Source organism: Diplotaxodon limnothrissa, linkage group LG3, assembly GCF_057381915.1.
Source record: "Diplotaxodon limnothrissa isolate DT_005_m linkage group LG3, D_limnothrissa_male_GT1.1, whole genome shotgun sequence".
NCBI lineage: Eukaryota > Metazoa > Chordata > Actinopteri > Cichliformes > Cichlidae > Diplotaxodon > Diplotaxodon limnothrissa.
This window is the reverse complement of record NC_140598.1, coordinates 41864149-41886262: the sequence shown is the minus strand read 5'-3', so window position 1 is coordinate 41886262 and position 22114 is coordinate 41864149. Positions and strand designations below refer to the sequence as shown.

The 22114-nt window shown below is 40.3% G+C and overlaps 2 protein-coding genes across 2 annotated transcripts; both read left to right on the top strand.

Annotated features, from left to right (window-relative positions):
* The first annotated feature begins 1102 nt into the window (after positions 1-1102).
* LOC146635889 (uncharacterized) lies at positions 1103-2712 on the top strand. Its single transcript, XM_085350652.1, has 2 exons — positions 1103-1935; positions 2378-2712. The coding sequence occupies exons 1-2, from the start codon at positions 1270-1272 to the stop codon at positions 2495-2497; spliced, it is 786 nt and encodes a 261-aa protein (XP_085206778.1). The 5' UTR covers positions 1103-1269; the 3' UTR covers positions 2498-2712.
* Positions 2713-4558: 1846 nt separating this feature from the next.
* On the top strand, positions 4559-18151 carry LOC146635888 (sterile alpha motif domain-containing protein 3-like). The gene is made up of 7 exons (XM_085350239.1): positions 4559-4652; positions 4999-5017; positions 5425-5509; positions 5600-5764; positions 6055-6261; positions 6494-6760; positions 18077-18151. The coding sequence occupies exons 1-7, from the start codon at positions 4559-4561 to the stop codon at positions 18149-18151; spliced, it is 912 nt and encodes a 303-aa protein (XP_085206365.1).
* The last annotated feature ends 3963 nt before the right edge of the window (positions 18152-22114 follow it).

Here is a 22114-nt window from a genome sequence, read left to right as displayed (position 1 = left end):
TGCTCTATTTGGAAGCAGCAGGGCCCCTCCCCTGTCGACGGGTTGTGTGTGAGACTTTAAATCATCAAACTGTAAATTATTAATTGTTCTTAATCCCTTTACCTCTAGTCATAAAGTGTATATTTATTTTCTTACTCTTCTTATATTTAATGTTTACTTGCACTGCTGTAACTGGAGCCTCGTCGTCTCGTCTCTCTATATACTGGACTGTAGCGGAGATGACAATAAAGTTTACTTTGACTTCAGCAGCAAGCAGGCGCACCGAGGGCTCTCGAGCCGCTCACGCATAAAGAATTTAGAAAAACATACAATGCAAGGACACATTAAGTGCAAATTATAAGTCTTTATCATAATTTCTGGTGGTTTTTTTTATTTATTTTACGAGCTAGTTATAAGATGCTGCTTCAGCCACCCAGCCTCCCCCTGGTGCCCGCCCTGTCCTCCCTGTGCCGCAAGCAGCAGGCGCACCTCGCACACGGAGACGCCCTTACTCCTCGCAAAACCGACCGGTGCCTATTCCATCCCCACAATTCGCTGGCATGATGTCGGGCAGCATGTGTGCGACCAACTTTTTTTTTGCTCGTAATGCGCCCCCACCTGGATGCCACCCTGGGCCATCGCCCATATCAAAAACCGCTACTGCTTTCCGATTAGTAGACAATCTGCTGACCTCCTGAGCCTCAGTCACCAACACATTAGCAGAAGTCACATGACCCCTTTTTTTTTTTTTTGCTCTGATGGGGTGTTAAACGTTCTTGATTAATCAGACCCAGTCGTATCAATGACCTCATAGTACTGTAAAACCCCAATAGAGCATCGGAAGTCTCGCACTGCAGGCTCCTCCAGTCAAGTCTGGCCAACACATTTTAAAAGTTGGCTCACCGTAATTTTTCCCACGTAAATTAATGATAACAAACTATTACGATTATTATTATTATTATTATTATTATTAGTAGTAGTAGTAGTAGTAGCAGTAGTAGTACTAGTATTGTCTACAGTGTTTATAGCATCACTGAACAGAAAGTGATGATCAGAATATGTTTGTTAATATTAGCACCTTGTGTTACGTCTTATTGCCAGCTTCAGTTACACGGGGCAGGAATCTATTTAGGCTAGCGCCATTTACAATGCTGGTGTATGCCGGTTGGGCGGACCCTGACATCACATCAGTTCATGCGCATGTAGCAAGCCTTTCTCTCAGTTTCTAAACCTAACGGAGCTTCGCGATAACGCAGAAGAAGGTTGATAACGGAAACACTTCACTGTCAGATGGTCAGGATGAGCCTTTCATCAGTGTTTGTGTTCTTTCTTCCTTTTATCTGTGAGGGGTTGGGAGCACTGATCCAAACCACTGTGGGGGCAGATGTGGAGTTTCCACTCTCAGAGGAGTGCAGGAAGGGAGAGGGCACACTGTATCAGCGGCTGGATGATGCCAGCACTCAGCTCATCGCATCTCTAAATGGTTACTGGAAGCCAGGACGAGATTACACTGACCGCGTGGTCGTAGGACGCGATTGGTTAATCTTAACAAATGCTAACTTCAATGACAACGGACATTATGAGTTTACCTGCAACAGGAAACACTTGGAAGCTTACAAGCTGGAGGTATTTGTGCCCTCTGAAGTTGCTGTATCCGAGGGTGGGGATGCCATCCTCCCGTGTCGCTCCGTCACAGCGGGCCAGTCGGTGAAGTCTGCGCGCTGGAGGAGAAACGGGGAAGTACTGCTGGAGCTGAATGGTCGGACAGGGGAAATCACATACGGGGATGACTTTAACAGAAGCCGGGTATCGATACCATCTGACTGGGACCGACGGGCAGACCTGTCTCTCACCATAAAGGGAGCTCAGCAACAAGACGGAGGAGTTTATTACTGCGACATAGAGAAGGCCGAGAAACACCGCTCTGCTGTCCGCCTGCGAGTGCGCAAACCACCGGTAAGTGCACCACACCCTGCTCTATCTTGCAAACAGATTGATTTACAGCAGAAACGCTTTAAATACAACATCTGCATTTGATGCCTTGATGACTTTCTGAGTGTGAATAACTTTACCATACTGTGTCAGGGTGACTCTGCTGTGACAGCATCGATTACAACAACACTGATCTCTGTCCTGGCAGCAAAGACTCACAGTTCAGGTTTTAACTATGTCATTCAGGAATTTAACAAGATAACAGGCACCTACAGGTGATTTTGTGGCTTAAACTGGGATTAACCCCTTTTTTTCTAGTCAGATCACAGATTGCACATGAACATTTCATCTTGATGTTTTGCTGTAAACTGTGTGATCTTTGATTTGCTGTAAACTGAAAGGCATTTAAAGTTTAAACAAACTGCACTGACTAACACCGAGTTTCATGTTTTCTTGCTGTCTGCAGGAGTCCTACCACTGGATATGGATCACAATCATCATAACAGCAGCTGTGACATCTGTGATTGTTTTTACTCTCAAGTTCTTTTGGGGCTGGAGAGAGAAGACCAAGGGTGTACATGCATGAAGAGAGCAGAGGAGACAGTGTCCGAAACAGTCCACTAAATGACCAATCATTTATAATCAGGAGAAAAGCACATCTCTAAAAATTGCCCTGCCAAGCCTTCTGATGTTATACTGCCTATAAAAATGAATAGAAATAGCTTTTTGTAGTGCATTGCTTTTAGTACCAAAGTCCAAACCTTTATTTCACTGTTTAATGAAAGTCTTCATGGCAAAATAAACAGCAGATATCTGCACACTGCTAACTTACAGTGTAAAGATAAAATACACACATACAGAGACTTCTTTCTGACTTTTGACTTGCTGATTTATTTGTGTCTTCTTCTTCTTGGCAGCTCTTCACTTGGTACAGTTGAAGGTCTGCCCTGAGAAAGAAGGTATAGCTTGGTTATAGCAACAGCTAATAATCAATTTTTTTGATTTCTTCATAGATCTGTAAGAGGCTGAAGCTTATAGTTAATGAATGCAACAGTCTGCGTTGAGTAGTTAAATTTATTATCATTGTGTTGAGGACAAAAGAGTCTTCAGGCCTCCAAAAGACCTTTTAAACCTTTTAAAGGTTCCAGGTGCCACCAAGTGTGACTGAGCAGGAGACTGAATGAGAAATAGTGACTCAATCCCCTACTTAGTGGAGTCCTATACACAGACAGAAACATCTTTAATGAAAAAGAGAGCAACAACCAGGATGAGATAGACCTTTGACCTCTACATGTGGAGTCAGGAGTTTACATCCATTCATCATCGGCATAAATGTCATGACAATTATATATAACAAAATGTATATATACCCTTCTCACCCTGGACACAGTCTGTTTGACCTGCTCCCCTCAGGCAGGAGGCTCCGGTCCATTCGCACCAGAACCTCTCGCCATAAGAACAGTTTCTTCCCCTCTGCTGTTGAATACATGAACAATAAACGTACGACTGTTCCCACCACTAACACATGACCCTACGCTGTGTTCACTGCATCATTCCATGTTTGGCACTGATCACCACCTGCACTCATGTCATGTATATATCTATCTATCTACTTAGCACTTTTAATTCTTATTCTCATTTTTATTTTCATGTCTATTTAAGCTTAATTTATAACAGTATGTTTGCACTGAAGCACCGCAGCAATTTCCTAATGTTGTAAACCCGCTCAACATTTGGCAATAAAACCCTTTCTGATTCTGATTCTGATTCTGATTCTGATGCAAAGATTGGTAACAGCGCTTGGAACCATACACTCTCAGAAATAGAGGTACGAGAGAAGAACATTTTTGTACCTATAGGTACATTTTTTTAAAATGTTCCCTTAAAAGTACAATACTGGTCTTTAAAAGTCCAGAAATGCCCCTTTAAAGGTTCAATTTGAAATAAAGTACAAATCTGTACCATTTTGACCTGTACTGCAGTGGCAGAATGTGGTAATGGGTCAGCATGGGAAAATCTGGATGGGCCTGGTTAATTGTAAAATTCATATGAGATGTGAGTGTGCTCATAAAAGCTACATGTTATAATCAAATCTGTTGGTCCTCTCCTCTGTACGTAAATTATCCTATGATGCAAAGAATATCTGTAACCTACCTTTGTGTAAGTTATGTTAAATTATATTTTAAAAAAACACACACACAATGACATGCAGGCACAACCAAATGATGTTAAAAAAAACTGGTCCATTTCCATTTTATTAAGTTCCAGTTATAATTTTTTAATGTTTTAAATCTTTCAAAAACGTGAAATCATTTTACTGTTATGTTTGGACTTTACTTTTTTGCTTTAACTACATCCTAGAATTGTTCATTAATTGTGAGGTTTTTATGGAATTTGCAACATCAAGTTAAACCGAGGTTCTTTGGAAGTTAAAATGTCAAGCAGATTTTTATGTTACGGTGACTACATTTTGTAAGTTACAAATATAGTTCGCCAAGACAGCATAACGGTTTCTAAACAACTGCGCATTAATACCACAATGTTGTATTTTCATGTGTCAAGTTCGCAACGCGCATTAATCCCAAAGGCCGAAAAGGCAGCAGTGATGAGTGCTCCGCCTCCGCGCTGACTAGCGTTGACACAGAAAATGACTCTCAGGGGGTTATCCACGGAGGAGCTCCTTAAAAGGTTGATGGAAGAAGGCATTGATGTGTCAGACGACGAGGCGCAAAGATTTAGAGGTAAGTCGGGTGTGATTTTGTGTTTTTATAAAAATTACAACGTGTAATTTTACAGTAGAGTTAGCAAAAGTCCGAAGAGCTAGATTTAACATGGGCGAAAGCTAGCAGTTAGCTAAGTTTTAAACAAAGAAAGGTACAAATGTGGACTATTTAGACTGTTGGTGGAATGTTCAACATCTGTCTGCCCGCCGTATTCGAGTGTTTTATCAATAAATAGTGTCGAACCGTGTACAAAAATGTAAAAAAATCAATAATTTCTCAAAACATGCTAGTATGTAAATATAGCTATTAACAAAATCGTTTTCTAAGCAAAATTTATCCCATCTAACTTGTTTCCCGCTCAAAGGGATTTTAAACAATGGAAGGTACACATTTGTACCATTCCACCTACTTAGTGGGATTTTCGAATATGAGAGCTGTAAGCTCTGTGCAGGGAGTACACTTACTTACATTTTTATATTACCAGTTAATTTATATTAACAATTAATCAAGAGAATTAATTGTAACTTCCTTTTGGGGAATATAGACAGATTCACAATGATAGCTTATTGTTATTATTATGTTATTAAGTTTGGGAGAGATGTGGCTGTTTGTCCACGCCCATTTTTAAAAAATTAAAATCAACTTTAGCTACATTGATTTGACATTGGTCTACAACATACTATTTATGGTAATAACAATATGATTAGAAGAATTGAAGAACAGAAAAGCCCCCAGGAAAGGATAAGAGTAATCAGTGCACTGTGGGTTGTCTTTCTTATGTTTGAAACAGGTACCCAACCCACTCAGACTACATCCAGGTAATCAAAGCCCTGATTGTGAAGTATCCTTTAAGAGATGTACACGGAAATGGTTATGTGAGTACCTCTCCTTTTTTGTTTCTTTTATAGATTATATTAATATAAAGTAAGCATAATTAACTACTTATATACATTTGAAACAACTAGGACACCTGGCACAGCCAACTCAAGAGAAAGTTCAAAGCAGAACGGGCTCCCCTAATCAGCAACGAAGAAGTGAACCGGGTTAAAGAAAAGTTTGGACGCACGCAGAAACATCGGACCACAGAGGAATCCAGCAGCTCCTGTCTGAAGAGACTGAAGCCCTCTCTCGTAAGTCCTCACACCCTCAGCCTTTAAGAGCTAAGGTAACATATGTAGTCTTATTATGTTCACTGTAAAGCTAAAAGTAAACATTAATTGAAAGAAACATGTTAACAGATAACATTAACATAGAAAAAGGAACTTCACAGTTGATTTAACAAAAGTCAGCTCAACTTGCAATTCCTATTCAACATTTTTGCATTTTTTTCAAAGCATTTGGTGTACAAATTACCGCATTTCGAGTAACATTAACTTATCAGATTTTACTTATGATAATACTGATATCTGTTTTGACAAAGGATTCGTGCTTTGTGGGGGAAGATGCAGCCTCCGTTGATGCTCATATCAAGGTGCTAAATGATCAGCACAAGAAGCTACATCCTGACACAGCACTGGTGAAAGACCGCATGACAAAAACCTTTGCATGGAGACGTCGAGAGGTAGCTGAAGGAATGTGTACTGTGGACCTATTAAAGAGATATCCATTCCTGGGGACATCTGCAGGGGTAAGAATTGTTAAGATGATTGGGGAAACAGCTAATGATTTTTTGTCTCTAAATCTGATTATTATTTTCTGTACTAACTGATTAATCGATCTGTTCATTATCTTTAGAATTTTTGTTCACGGGTTAAAGCACTTTACATTTATCTCCAGTCTGTGTCTTTAAACATGTCAAAAATTTAAATCCTCAATGTAAAATGTCATTCTTTTGTCTATTCTGCTCTTTTCATTTCCAGTTGTGTTATGAGGTTGATTTAATGCATCCCTGCCAAGACAACATCTGTCGCCGCTTTAGCGAAAACTTCACTGCTGTTCTTCAAAATGTTCTTCAAATGACCAAGGATTTGCCACTGAAGAAGGTCTCGCTGGATGAGGCCTACATCTCAGCATTCTCCACCTTCTTCATGTTCAACATGACCTACCCTGCATACTTCAAGAAAACACTTGTCTTTCTTCAGAACTGCATTGTCAACATAGGAGACCAGGGAGACAAACCCCTGCCAGTAAGTGTCGCCAGGGTACTTAACCAACTCTATTAAATATGCCCCCACTCCACAAATGTTCAAAATGTTCAAAAAGGGCATTTACTCTGAGGAAGTTGATTACACATGTTGGGTTAGTACACGCACATGAGCCTCATTTCAGCATCACTTGTGGAATAAATGACTGCCAGGCAGCTTTTTCCAAGTATCACTCTTTTCGACGCCATGTGTATCGCAAACACAAACCCTCTGTTTTGAATAGCCTTGAGGTAGTTGAAGATGGATTTGAAAACCATGCACACAAAGAGGTTGAAGACCCACACACACACAGTTCAGACGAGACGCACACAGTTCAGCAGCCCACACCACCTAGTATGGACAGTTTGCTTGATAATTTAGGAGATCATTTATTTAGCTTTATTCTCAAATGTACTGAAAAAAATAACCTTCCACACTCTGTTCAGCAAGACATCGTTGATGATCTTAGTTTTCTTTTGTGTTTTTTTAAAGAAAACTACGACTCGTTTATTCGTTATCATTTGGATAAACATGGTTTCCGCCTCAGTGATTGTCCAGAACTTGAGCAGGTTTTGTCTACTTCAGATTTTTTCCAGAAAGCATGTGATTCAATTCGTTCACCATTTATGATAAAAGAACACTGCAAATCAAAAATGAACATGACAGAACCTATCAGTTACACAGTAAGAGACCATTCTGGTGTGAAAATTGGTAGTTATTCGTATGTTCCAATCCTACAGGTATTAAACAAATACTGTCAGGTGGAGGATGTGTGGGAACAAATTGTTCTGGATAACCACAGAAATCAAGATGATGATGTTTTGACTGATTACAAAGATGGCATGTATTTTAAAGACCACTCATTTTTCAAAGACCATCCTCAAGCTCTAAGACTTCATTTTTATGAAGATGAATTTGAAATTGTGAACCCACTTGGTGCAAAACGAAATAAATACAAAATCTGTGCATTTTATTATACTATAGGAAACATAAGTGGAAAACATCGCTCAAAGTTGAGTCACATTCATTTAGCCTTACTGGTTCGCCATTCACATTTAAAAGAGTGTGGGCTTGAAACTATACTTCAGCCCTTGATAACTGACTTGAAGATGCTGTCCACAGAGGGTTTCACTATCTGTGTCGATGAAGTAGAGCACACAGTTCATGCTGCTCTTGCTACCATTTCATGCGACAACCTTTCTGCTCATATGATTGGGCGTTTCTCAATGTCTTTCAATACAGGCAGAATATGCCGATTTTGTATGGCCTCGCACTCGGAGATACAACAGCACTTTTGTGAGGACCATTTTGTTATTAGAACAACCAAAGTACATGAGTACCACATAAACTGTGTGGAAAACAACCCAGAGAGTGCTGCTTTGTACGGTGTGTATGGTAACTGTACATTTGATGCACTGCCTTATTTTGATGTGACCCAGTCTCTTCCCCCAGATGTAATGCACGACTTGCTGGAGGGGGTTATTCCTTTGGTAATGAACTTGGTTATTTGTAAAGCTCACAGGGGAAAGCACATCACCATATATGAAATCAATGATGAGCTGAAAAATGTGAAGTTTGGGAGGAATGACAAGCCGAACAGACCAGTGCCACTGACGGAAAAGATGCTTCAAAATTCTAACATAGTTGGATCAGCCAGTCAAAAATGGTGCCTTTTCAGGCTCTTGCCTTTTTTAATGGCTCCCCATGTTCCACCTGGCACTCCATATTGGCATGTGTTCTTATTATGTTCAGAAATCGTAGATCGTGTAATGGCTACAAATGTGAGAAAAGATGAGCTTGCTCATTTAAACCTGCTTATTCAAGAATTTCTTGAAATGACTACAAAAGTCTTTGGAAATGTTTTAACACCCAAGTGTCACTACCTTATTCACTACCCAAGGCTGATTTTGATGTATGGTCCTCTTCGCCCTTTATGGTGTATGAGATATGAAAGCAAGCATCAATATTTCAAAAATATAGCGAGTAAATGCAAAAACTTTGTAAACATCACTGCAACTCTTAGCAATCGTCATCAAATGAAACAGTGCTGGGAGTTTTCTTCAGGTAGGTTGCTTGTTGACTTTGAACATTCACTCAGCACAAGTGTCAGTGTGCCATTTTCATCTCTGCCAGGTGACTTACAGAATGCTCTGGAAATGAACAAAAGTTTTACAGATGTGCATTTTCAGGATAAAGTGCTTCAGCGTGTGTCTGCTATATCTGTCAGCAGTGTCAAATATGAACTTGAGGATGTTTTTGTAGTTGGCCATGTACACACTGAAGCCATACCTATATTCTTTAAAATCAAGTATATTTTGAATGTTGATACTTGTTGGGTATTGTGTGGGAAACTGTTACTTCCTCGCACTTATGAATGTCATTTCCATGCTTACCAAGTGGCAGTTGACAATGACTGGATCCTGTTCAATCCAGGAAATGAATTAGATTTTCAAGCTCTAGACACCTATTTAGTTGATGATAGACTGTTTGTGTCCTTGAGGTATTCTGTGTGACGTGATTGCAAGAACATTTTCCACTTTGTCTATATATATGACATATATATATTCTGGCTTGATGAAGTAGAGCAAAACATTTGTGTGGACAGTTTTTTAAATACATGACATCTCTGTGATCCGTCAAAACATTGTGTTCAGGTGTTTAATGTCTTTATGTGATTGTTTACTTTTTTTTAAATGAATGTATTTTTCTTAACATGTCCTATGGCAATGTATGAATGTAATCAAGGATGTATTCCTGTGGTTGTTTAAATGCTTTGATGTGATTCTATTATCGAAAATAAATAGTTAAATAACCAAATATTTTGGACTATTGGGGGTACATTTTTGTCTCTTTAGGTACGAAATAGGTTGTCGCTGGGGGGGTACCCTCATAGGTACCCTATTGTACCCTTTTCAAGGGAACATTTCTGTACTATAGTTTGAAGGTACATTTATGTCTTAGGAAAGTACATGATTGTACTTCAGATGGTACAACTTTATAAGGTACAAAAATGTACCAAGCCTAAAGGGTACAGAAATGTCCTTCAAAAAGGAACACCCCCAGCGACAAGCATTTGTACCCTTTTTGGTACACTTTGGTACCCCTATTTCTGAGAGTGTAAGGCAACAAAAAACTGTGAGAAATAAACTCGGCTCTGCCTGTGAATCATTCTTTGCCTCTCTTCCCCTTCTATTTCCTCATTTTATCTTTCACTCTCAACTTGCTGCACATCTGAGAACAAGGCACAACTTGCTATTGCAATAAACTATTATGTAATTATCCACACTTAACAACTCTTGCACTTAATCTATAATAATATGATGACAGAAAAATGTTATAGAAACAAAACATTCCAGTTGTGCTTATCATTATTTTTTTTATACTGGAATACCTCTCCAACAACTGGTACGCGTGTTAATGTTATCTGTGCTCTTTGTAATCCAGCTGCTTTTTTTTTCTGCCTGTCCCGTTTGGATCTTTAGCCATCAGAATTGTTGTCTTAAGGCCAAGAAAGATGCCAAGCGGATTTACTTTACCAAGTGGATCATCATGGCCTCGCCATATTGGTCCATTTGATTGACCTTTATTATAATTATGTATTTATTTTATTTTATTTTCGGTTGTTACAGATGGGACAGACATGGAGAAAGGGAGAAAGAATGAAAGAAAGAGAGGGAGAGAAAAAAAATTGAGGGGAGAAGAGACGGTGAGAAAGGGGGGAAGAAAGAAAGAAAAGCAAACAAAACACCTGGATCACCTGTATGGAGAAAAAACAAAACAGAAGAGAAAACAAACAAAAAAAGACCAACATAATAAATACAACACCATTACAATAAACTAGCTAGCAGTAGATAACAGTAGATACTAAATATTAAATGTTATTGTGCAGTACACAAGATCGACAGCGCACCATGTGCTTTGAGGTAGCAGCCAAGAGAGTGTACACCTGTGAGCATGAACGCGCTTGTTTTTACAGTTTTTTACAGTCGCTAACAAGCGTTTGTCCAAACAGTTGTCACATTTGCAAAACTCTAAACACAATTAGCACAGGATCGGTCTGTTGTGGCCATACCATTCACACATTTCATGTCGTGTTCACCCAATATGCAGTCAGTGAACACATTTCCACAATGCTTACATTTTCTTAACAGACAAGTTATACCTCCCAACAAAACTATGGACTGTTCTTGTAGTATCTACGAATGTTAACACACAACATCCCACAATAACAAAAACAATATTCCAAACCGTAGATACAGTATAAAAACCTCTGCCCCTGCAATGATATCAGTACAAAAACAATATCAATATCAAAAATATATCTCAGCTGTAAACAAACAAACAATTGAATAATTGACACACAGCTGATTTATGTTGGGTAAATTGGGCCAACCACACCTTCTTCCATTCTGGCTTAGACTCAGTGGGGTTCATAAGGCAAGACCTTGAGGAGTGATGTTTTTGGAAACAAAAAAAAGACAAACACTGTAATGTCTGGTCGAGGAGGAGTAAGAGCAAGGGGCCCAGAGAGAAGAGCAGGCCCAAGGAGAGGGCAAGGTATAGGTGTAAGAATGCGTGGTGGTGGCATTCCAAGGGCTGCAAGAACAGTAGTCAGTGATGAAATCCGTGCCACTATCATTGACCATGTAATCAACCATGGTCTTTCACTAAGAGAGGCTGGTGAAAGAGTGCAGCCCAATTTGAGGCGGTCAACGGTTGCCTCCATTATACGCACCTTTCAACAAACCAACAGGTAAGTATTGCATTTTACATGGATTGTTCCTATTCTCACTTGACATGTCAATATGGTCATACAGTAATGCATATGTTGAATTGTCTGTCTTTCTAAAGAATGCAACGTCTTCCACCCTCTGGGGGAAGAGGAAAGCTCCTCAGTAATGATCAGGAGCTTGCCATTGTGGAAATGGTTACTGCAAATAATGCAATAAAACTGCGTGAAATACAAACCAGAATTGTGGCGGACCATGAGATATTCGACAATATCGATAGAATCAGCCTCACAACCATTTCGCGGACATTGTCCAAACATAGAGTGCGGATGAAGCAGCTCTACACTGTTCCCTTTGAGAGGAACAGTGAGAGGGTCAAGGAGCTACGACGACAATATGTCCAGGTACAGTGTATATTCAATCCAATGTCCAGTTCTATAAGCTTTGCACTTTGCAAGTAGGTAACCTACACAATACTAGGTTACAGTACAGTATGGTATACAGTACTAACATGACTTACATAAACTTTGTTTCAGAGAGTTATGGAATTGGAAGCCAACCAAGCCCCTCGTGAATTCATATACATCGATGAGGCAGGATTCAATCTGGCCAAAAGGCGTCGACGTGGACGAAATGTAATTGGAAAAAGGGCCACAGTTGATGTGCCAGGACAGAGAGGGGCAAACATTACCATGTGTGCAGCAATTGCAAATGCAGGATTACTCCTTCACAAATGTCAGGTTGGACCCTATAATACAGAGCGCTTGCTTGCCTTTCTCAATGATCTCCACCAGCGCCTGGTTCCAGAGCAGGGTCAGGAGGGTGAAAACATGAGGACCTTTGTAATTACCTGGGACAATGTGGCTTTCCATCACTCGCAAGCAATAACAACATGGTTTGAAGTCCACCCAAGACTGGTGAGTCTCTTCCTTCCACCCTATTCACCTTTCCTCAACCCCATAGAGGAGTTCTTTTCTGCATGGCGGTGGAAGGTTTATGACCATCAGCCACATGACCAGATGTCCCTCCTTGAAGCCATGGATGCTGGCTCCAGGGACATCACAGTTGACGATTGCCAAGGGTGGATCCGACATACCAGGCGGTTTTATCCCAGGTGCATCGACTTGGCTGACATCAGATGTGATGTTGATGAAAACATGTGGCCTAACCCTGAAGATCGCAGAGATTAGATGCAACTTTTTTGCCTTTTTTTAGCCCCCCTCCCCCCCTTTTTATCTTGGCTTTTTGCTGTTGTTTTTTTGTTCAGAATGCTCTTGTGTGTTTCATGGATATTTTGTTCACTGTAAGCAATACTGTAAAACTTTCTCTGTCCTATCATACCGTGTTTCTACTGTACCTCCTGTGGTAAACAGTAAAGAAACAAAAACTTGTTTGCTTTTTACTGGAATGCTTTTGAATGTGAACATTACTGTACATGTGGACATACAGTTACCAACCAAGACATTTCTGGTGTCAATATGGTGGATTGCATGTTTCGCATGCAAATACCTGTGACACTGAAACATAAAAGTCTATGCAGTTTTTGTAATGTCAATAATAGCCAGTATTTTGAAACCTGGTGTACTTTGATTGACTGCATGTACCTTGTGAAGTGAAAACAAGTGTTATTCTTTGACAGACTAATTTCATTTTGAGTCAGATTTATAGTGTTTTTGTACAGTTAGTGTGTGCAGAGAAAGATGTGTTCTAATTTTGAAATGAGGAGTTAGTATATATTTAACAAAGTGTATTTTTGGGAAGGATATTATCCATTTGGCCAATTGTGTTTTGTAGGTGTGGGTCTGTGTTAAGAGTTTAGAAAAAGTATCTGAAGTATGGGTAGGCGCTTGTTAGCGACTGTAAAAAACTGTAAAAGGTTCCTTCATGTAATGATCTGCTAGAGGGTGTGGGGGGCCACAGCCCCGTCCACCAGGGCATGAAGCAGGTATGGAGGAGATCAAAACTCCAGACATCCAGAGGCCCTCAGAACACAAGAGACCAAGGAAGACCAACAGAGGGGCATTCGCGCCACTATCCCAGAAAGAGCTGAGGAGAGTCCCAGATGAGGGCTCACTCAGCAGCCGCGGAGCAGAAGCCAGGGGGGGTTGCAGTGACGTGCCCGGGAGCTCCGCCGGCAGCCAGCTGCTGAGGGATCCACTGCCTTTAGTAGCCTCACACAGCTCCCACTGTTTGCTCCTCATGTCCTTACCAGCCATGTCTGGACAATGTTATATCATGAGTAATAATTTAAAAAATGCATATACATAAAACACACACATGCACACACAGTGACATTTTAGACCTTCTTCAGAATACTGTATATATTATGGCCACAAGTTTCCATCATGGTGCTGATCCACAACACAGAATTTGGTATTGCATGAATCTATTATTTAATTACCCACATTTAAAAACTCTTGCACCTCATCCGTAATAAAATAAGGATAGAAAATGTTATAGAAACATCCTTACACTGTCACGGTTCTGGGTCATTTTGACCCAGCTTTTTCAGTTTCTTGTATTTTGGTATATTTCTGTATCATGATTTATGTTCTGGTTCTTTAGTTGTGCTATTTTGATTATTATTCTAGATTTAGTTCAGTGTCAGTCTGCGTCTTTGTAAATTGTTTCTTGTTCCCTGTTTTACTTTGAAGGTTCCTGTCTGATGTCAGTGTGTTCAGTTTTACATCCCCTCTGTCTCGTAAGCCTTAATCTCTCCCAGCTGTGTCTTCCTCGTGTTTCCTGTTCCATGATTACTCCCCTGTGTATATAAGCTCTGTTTTTTCCTCTTTTCCTCCTTTTCCAAATTTCACTGTGTTCCTTTTGCCAGCCTGCCTGCATGTTTAGTTTGTTGTGTATTCTCAGTTTAGTTTAGTTTTTTTTTGTTTAGTTGCTTTCCAGTAATAAAGCTGAGGATTTTGAGTTACATTTGCCTCCGTGAGTCCTGCATTTTGGGTCCTCTCTTCCTGCCTACCTGCACACAGCCATGACATACGAGGAATGTCTGGACTGTGTTAAATCATGAGTAATAAGTAAAATAAATCTATATACATAAAACATATGCACGCACACTCAGTGACATTTTAGACCTTCTTTAGAAAACTGTATACTGTAGGCACAAGTTTGCATCATCTCATATAGCAAGCAGGTCTGGCGCGGATCTGGTATCAAGCTGGCACTGCTGGCTGACTTCTGGAATGATAAGTGGTATATCATCCAGATATGGGCCAAGCCTGCCGTAGATGGCACTGTTTATGCGACGGCATGCCATATCTGGCTCGATTGTGGTTTGGTGTGTGTGTGGCCCAGGCTCATAGAAAACAGGTCTTGCCCAGATCTGGCATCAAGCTGGCACTTCTGACTGACTGGTGTCATGGCTGAGTGTATGTCAACCAGATGTGGGCCAGGTCTGGCAATGATTCACTATTTATGTTCCTATTTTCCTATTTTAGTTAGAAGACCCAAATGCCATGTTGCAATACTATACTGCCATGGTAGCCAACGTTTCAAATGCAGGTTTGACAGGTTTGTGAGTGTACACTTTATCCAAAACCTAGTGAGGTTTTACTCATGTTTACCACTGGTTGGCTGTAGATCAGGAGGTAGAGCAGGTCACCTACTGATCGGAAGGTGACAAGCAGACTGATTCCTACAGTCTGCATGTCAAGTGTGAATGTTTATGAATGTAGTTAGGAAGCACTCGGTTTAGAGAAAGTGTGTGATTGGTGAACGTGGCATGTTGTACGGAGTACTTTGAGTAATCCGGGAGAGTAGGAAAGCGGTATACAAGAATCTGGCCAGAGTTTTGTCATGTTACTTTTGCACTATTATGCACATGTTTTTATTATGTGGCTTGATTATGGTACACATTAGGCTGACACAAAACTTACACATGGCCCACATACTGCAGGGAATGACGGCCCTTTGGTGGCCCACACATGGGCCAGCACAGGATCACCAGCGTGTCTACTACTGGCCTTGTGCTGGCCCATGTGTGGGCGACCTCTGGCGAATCAGATCTGGGCCACCAAAGGGCTGTCATTCTTTGCGGTATGTGGGCCACGTGTAAGCACATTGTGTGGGCCAGATCTGGGCCTTACCAATTTTGCTATGTGGGACAGTGCTGATAAAGGAACCTCCCCTTATTATTTATTCCTAGTGCTATAATAATACATTAAAAAGAATACAAAAATAAATAATAAATATGTATAAAAGGCTCTGAGATTTTATGTCTATGTTCTGCAATATTGTGTGGGGTGGAGTTGTGGGAAATGACATTGGCATAAGTTTGGGGTACAGCGCTGCTACTCCAGGAGGGGAGATTGTTTTTCCATGTTAGTTCTGTTTTACCTCATCATGTAAGCTGTGTTCCTAGTTGCCATCCTTCACGTTGGTGCTCAGAGTGTTAAGTTCATGACTGGAAACTGCTGACAACACTGAGCATATAGGTGGCAATAAAACAGCTGGCGCTGACAATCCAGCAAAGTGAAAGCCTCTTGTCCTCCTTCCTGTATCCTGACCGATTCACCATCTTGTTAGCTGCTGAACCTAAATGAACTAGCCCTCACCAAGTACTCCTCAACAAAGTAAAAAAAAAAAAAATGCGTGTGTGACTCTCCACTCTGTACATGTAACTGTAGAGATACAGTAATTTTGCTGCTGTAAAATAAGCATTCTGTCACATTTAAAATATAAATCTAAATCAAATATAATCTGTTTCTTAATGTATATTCTTTAAAATACAGTTTGTGTTTTTTAGATATCATAATTATAATAATCCATGATTATGTGAATATGCATATTAGATTTTTTTTGTAAAATACAAGCCCCCCAGAAAGGCAGGAAAAGCCTTACTATAAAACTAGCTAGCAGCTATGACCAGCAGTACTTGTGCAGTTAATAAAATGACAGATAATGTTTGTCGCGCTGTTGCACACAGCAGAAAATGCACCTGTACGTCTTTTTGACCTTGTTCCCAGCTCATAACCAGCACGTTCTGCCGTCAAGGGCGATCATTGGTTAATGGTCATCATGTGACTGATGCAAGACAGATCCTTTTATTTAGTAAAACTGTGATTAATAGTTAAATGTTATTCTTGAGGGGCACAGACAGGACTCTGCACGCACACACAAATTTAAAAAAAAATTAATTAAAGAAATTGCCCCAACAAAAGACCACTTTGGGCACCCACGGTGACGCTGGTGTTCCAGCAGTTTCCAGTTCATGGCAGGCTTGTGCCTTGTTGTTCCTGAACACTCAAACAAATTTCCTCTGTCAGAAATAATGTTGTATTTGTGTTTGTTCTAGTTAAAAATGATGTGGCCAGGAGTTCAGCTAGTTGGCAGGGGCTCACAGGTTAACAGACATCTAGGGTGGTCTACTCACCTGAAGTGTTAAATGCTTCCTCAACTTTCATCCTCGTAAATGGAGTTGTTGTTATTCATCCACTGAATGAGTCAGTACTGCAGGGTCTAATCATAAAGTCACCTGGGACAAGCAGACGACATGTATCGTCCCTGTTATAAAAATATCACTATTATTGTCATTGTTATTTTAAATTATTGTTCTGTTTAGTTTTATCCTGCTGCTAAACTAATTTCCCCTTGTGGGACAATAAAGAATTTGGAAAAAAAAAAAAGTGCAACGCACTGCTGTTATAGATCCTGATTGATGAGCGCATATTTTGAATCTAGTAATGTGGATTTTTGAGACCGTTCTCATTCCCGACGCTTAACATAATGAAGATTTGTCACCTAGCGTAAAAAGTTACACTTTAGGAGTGAGAAGGTGCTGGTTGTTAAAGCAGCTTGTCGGGTGGTGCTCACTGGTTTCCAAACACTTAGACTGCTCAGAATACTGACACGGAGGGTTTCACACTTCCTCGCCTGTTAGCTTTGTGAATTGTTGTTGTTGTGGAGTCACTGAATTTCTTAAGGTCTTCAAGTTAGCTTTCGATGCAACATACATGCACTGTCCCTGTTGTATAAATGAAAGAAATACAAAATAAATAAATAAAATACAACAAAACAACATGTCTCTGATTACCTCTGACATTAAACAGTCACAGTCGCATTAATTTAATCAGTAGACGTGGAAGTCATGCAGCATGTTTGCTGTGTGCCTTTAAGGTCAACGATCATTTGTAATTATAGATGACATGGTTGGAAATTAATTCTGTCAACAGGTGATCTCCCAAACATCGAACTTATGGGCATGTTTTCTGTCCTTGTAGAATGCAGCTGTTGCAAATGTGGAAAGGATGGATGGCCCAGTATTGGCACACGTAGAAGAATTAAAAAAGAACCTAAAAATGACCAGCCTGTAACAAACAAACAAACAAACAAACAAACAAAACTCTTTAAGGGGGTTTGAACTCCCGCAAAGAGGGGAAGTAAGACATTGTGCCTCTCTGTAAATCTCTGTAAATCAGTTTGCGCTCAAACGCTGACACGTCTTCCAGCATGTGCCTCCTCTCCCCTGAATGTTGTATTCAGCTGGTTCAGATTCGCTGTCATGTCCACCATAAAATGCAGCTTTTCCAGCCATTCTGACTGTTTCAGCTCCCAGACATGCAGTAATGCATTTCAGCACCTCTCCTCTGGACAGCCACCGGACTCGGTTATGCAGCAGGAGATCAGAGTACGCGCTCTCCAGTTCATCTAGCGAACAGTAGTGACAGCAATTTAAACCTTTTGCCATCATTTTATTGATAATCTGAACAACATTCACGATCTCTGTGCATTCTGGAGGGAAGGTTTGTGTGCACAGTGTGTCTATGTGCAGGATGCAGTGAAACGTCGGCAGCTCACTATCCGGTGACTTCTGGATCAAGGCCACAAAGTCCCTGTACGCTCCACCCATAACTGGTGCCCCATCAGTAGCCACTGACACTGATTTTATTTATTACTCTTAAACAATCAAGCATAGCCTTGCAGATGCCCCCTCCCCCCGGCAGAAAATATCCATCTTTGACAGTCTTCGCACAGAGGCATCTCTCAGATTTTCTGCACAATTTCACTCTTGCTTTCAAAGTCCGAGGGTAGGTGTTCTGAAATCTTAATGTGTGATTCTTTCATACATTCTCTGTCCGTGAACGGCTTACCGTGCCTTTGTGGCCACAAAACTTGCATATGTAGTTGAATTTGCAGAATTCATCCAACTGAATTGATTTTTCTCAGATCAGCCTTCCGCATCAGTTCTGAAAGTACTTTTTTTCCTCTTCTCCCTCCGGATATTTTTCAGCGAAGGCTGTGTGTTTATTTTGGAAATGTCTTGCGACATTTGACTTTTTATTGTTACTCAGTCTCTCTCCACAAATTAGGCATACTGGTAGAATCATTTAACCTTTTAAAGATAATTTAATGATGCCTGGGAATCCGTTTTCTTCAGATACTTTTGTTCTCTTATATTTCTCCATACTTGGCTTACCTGGGGTTGAAAGTCTCGAAAAATACATGGCGTTTTGGCCGGTATACCGCTTTCCGCGAGTGTAACACTTATTTTGAACGACGAAAATAATAAAATATAACTTTATCTTAGTATTTCAAGATCACATAATCTTCCAATTTAGAACTACACTTTAAAAAACAACTAACACAAATAAAATAAACTTATAATTTATTTTCCCAAGCCACGCGGAGCCGCAGGATGAAAGAGCTGCATGCGGCTCCGCAGCTGAACCGTTGTGGTTTACATTCAGTCCTGTAGATAAACTGATTTTACTGCATAAATGAAATGTTCTAATAATTGAGTTGTGCTCTTGATTCTCTGTATAAATGAACATGATGCCAAACCATCGATTGCGAAATGAATAATATTCCTGCCTCCATAAATATAACGACACATTTCTGCCTCGTACCAAAATGATGGTCAACTGATGGAACTAAAAATAATAATAATGAAGTCTGGTTACACATAGTGTTTTACAGAAAACACACATGTAATTATGTAATGCTACAAGTACACACTTTAGGCTTTTAAACTCATTTATTAATATAAAGAGAAAGACTGTATGTAGACTGAAGGCACCAAAGAAGACACTGGAGAAACCAACGAGTTACAGGATGAGTAGAAATACAAAGGCAGATCGATAAAATGTAAAAGTCATGCAAACTAATGATAAACTAAAAATCAAGGAAGAAATGAACAAAATATAAAGAGATATGAATGTCCTCTTAGAACACATTTCTTATGATAATAAGTCTGAAAAACTTTATTGTTTCCAAGCTAATCTGGCACTTCTAACTTGTTGTTTTTAGACGCTAAAAATGAGAAATATGTGTAACGGGTGGCACTGATGAGCTAAAGAGAAGCAGGGAGGTCCGTGTGACTGGATCGTGTGTCGATGTTGCACAGCACAGCACTGCTCCTCTGTCAAGCTGACAGCAGCTCAGGCTTGTTGTGGTTTCTAATGACAAGATTTCAGAGAACATGAAACATAAATTCAGTTAAACTCAGACACAAGTGGACACTGTGGTGTTCACATTTCAATCTCATGTGTAAAAGGGAGGGATGCTCACCGACGCAGGCGGTGGAGTGGATGTCCCGTTGACCTTTAGCCTCACAACAGATGCGAACCGTTTCCCTTCACACTGGATGTAACAAAGATAATCTCCTCCGTCTTGCTTCTTAGCCCGTGTTACGTTTCGGCAACAGTCTCGTTTAGGTGACACATAGAGTCGGCCATCAGCACACGTGTTTCCTTCGTCTGTGGTGAAATTCTGCTTCCCGTTTTTCACACACTGCACAGTCTCGGACTTGCTGCAGTTACGTTGATAAAAGCACGGGAAGGTGGCATTTTCTCCCTCTTTGACTGTTACGTTAAAGGGAAGCAGAACTTTAACTTTCATTTTGATTTGCACGCCTTCTCTACACCTTAACACAAAATCCCCGGTATCATTGTAAAATGCGTGATAGAAGATAATGGAGGAATTGTTACTGATACGGTCTTCGTAGCCTTGAGCAGGTGTCCACACACCTTGCTGGAGAACAGCCACCTCCACCTCCCCATGCGGCTCACACCGGAACAGTTTTCCTCCATCATTGCTGCAGTTTTCTGGAAATGTGAACTGCCTTCCTAAAACAGCTTCCACACAGACATCACACAGAGAGGCCGCTATTAAGGAGGAGACCACGACAAAGAGCTGCAGAGGCCGGGCCATCCTGAGTCTCTGTCCTTCTGAGTGGAGCAGGGGAACGATGGATTAATATAACCTAAAGAGAGTGACCCTCCTCCACACACTAGCCCATCTTTACTGGCGTCTGATTGGTCATCCAATCCTGGGATGTGAAAAAAAATCAACTGCATGAATATAGTGAACATCAACGTTGGAAAAGCAGTCAGAGCAGTGATGATTATCAGCCTGATGTGGATAGTCTCATTTTTGAAGGAAAAGGCAGGAAGAACTCAGTGAACATCAAATTATCATCTCCTACTACATCACACGCCATGCCAATAATCACTGTGTCAGGTTTTGGTGTTTTGACTTGTCTGCACTTTTTAAAAATAGAAGTTCTGATACTTTTCTTCCCCATAGCATCTAGTTCAGTTACATTAAAGCTTCATTTTAAGAGTTCTGGAATTTCCGATTTTACAGAACCTACTAACGAGGGCTTTGATGAAATGGTGCAATGGATACACGTGAGAATGCATACAAGGTCGACACAACCGTTGTTTGTGTGATTTTTACAACAATTTCAAGAACATTTGTTGCTCAGCTGAAATATATTTCCAGCCCGATGATCATAGTTTTATTGCATAAAACTATTTTCTACTATTATCTACTTTCTGGCTTCCTGGGAAGAATAATTCAAATTCAACAGCTTTTTAAAATCCTCGTAACTGTGTATGAGATGAGAAAAATTTGTATCAGGCTGGGGGTTTTTCATAAAAAACCAACCTCACAATAACGTGTTAAAATGCGCTGTCTCTTAACAAAACATTTACATTTAGCTCTATTGTTACGGGAACATGCTGTAAGTCCTGGTGTGGTGTTAATGGACTCAGTGGCGGTCTTAGCCTGTTTGGCGCCCTGGGCGTACACTCCCTCTGGCGCCCCCCCCCCTCCCCCCAAACACACACACATAAAACATATTAAGGATTATACATTAACATAAAACTGTTGTTGGAACCATACTGAATTTCACCAGAGAAACACACACACACACACATATGAAGAGAGAGAGAGTGCGCATAGTATGCAAACAGCTACCAAACAGCCATCATAATTCGTCATACAATGAGAACAGAACAAATCAACAATTGACAATGACTCATTAATATTAAAATCTGTAACATAATGTATTGTTTGGAGTTTAGTCTGTTACTGTTACTATTTTTACCATTTCTTTTTGGAGCAACTGTAACCCACATTATTTCCTTAGGGATTAATAAAGTATTCTGATTCTGACTGTTTCAGGATACATGACTTGCCATGATCCAATCACACATCTGCTTACCTGTATCTTTTGCTCGTTTCTCCTCCTCCTCTTTTTTCTTTTTTCTAAACTGAAGACATGATGGCTTTGAACTTTTCTTGTCCATCTTCCATTGGTTTTAATTTTACACTCCAGTATGAGTGTACACTTTATCCCTAGTCCTAAAGTGTATATTTATTTTCTTACTCT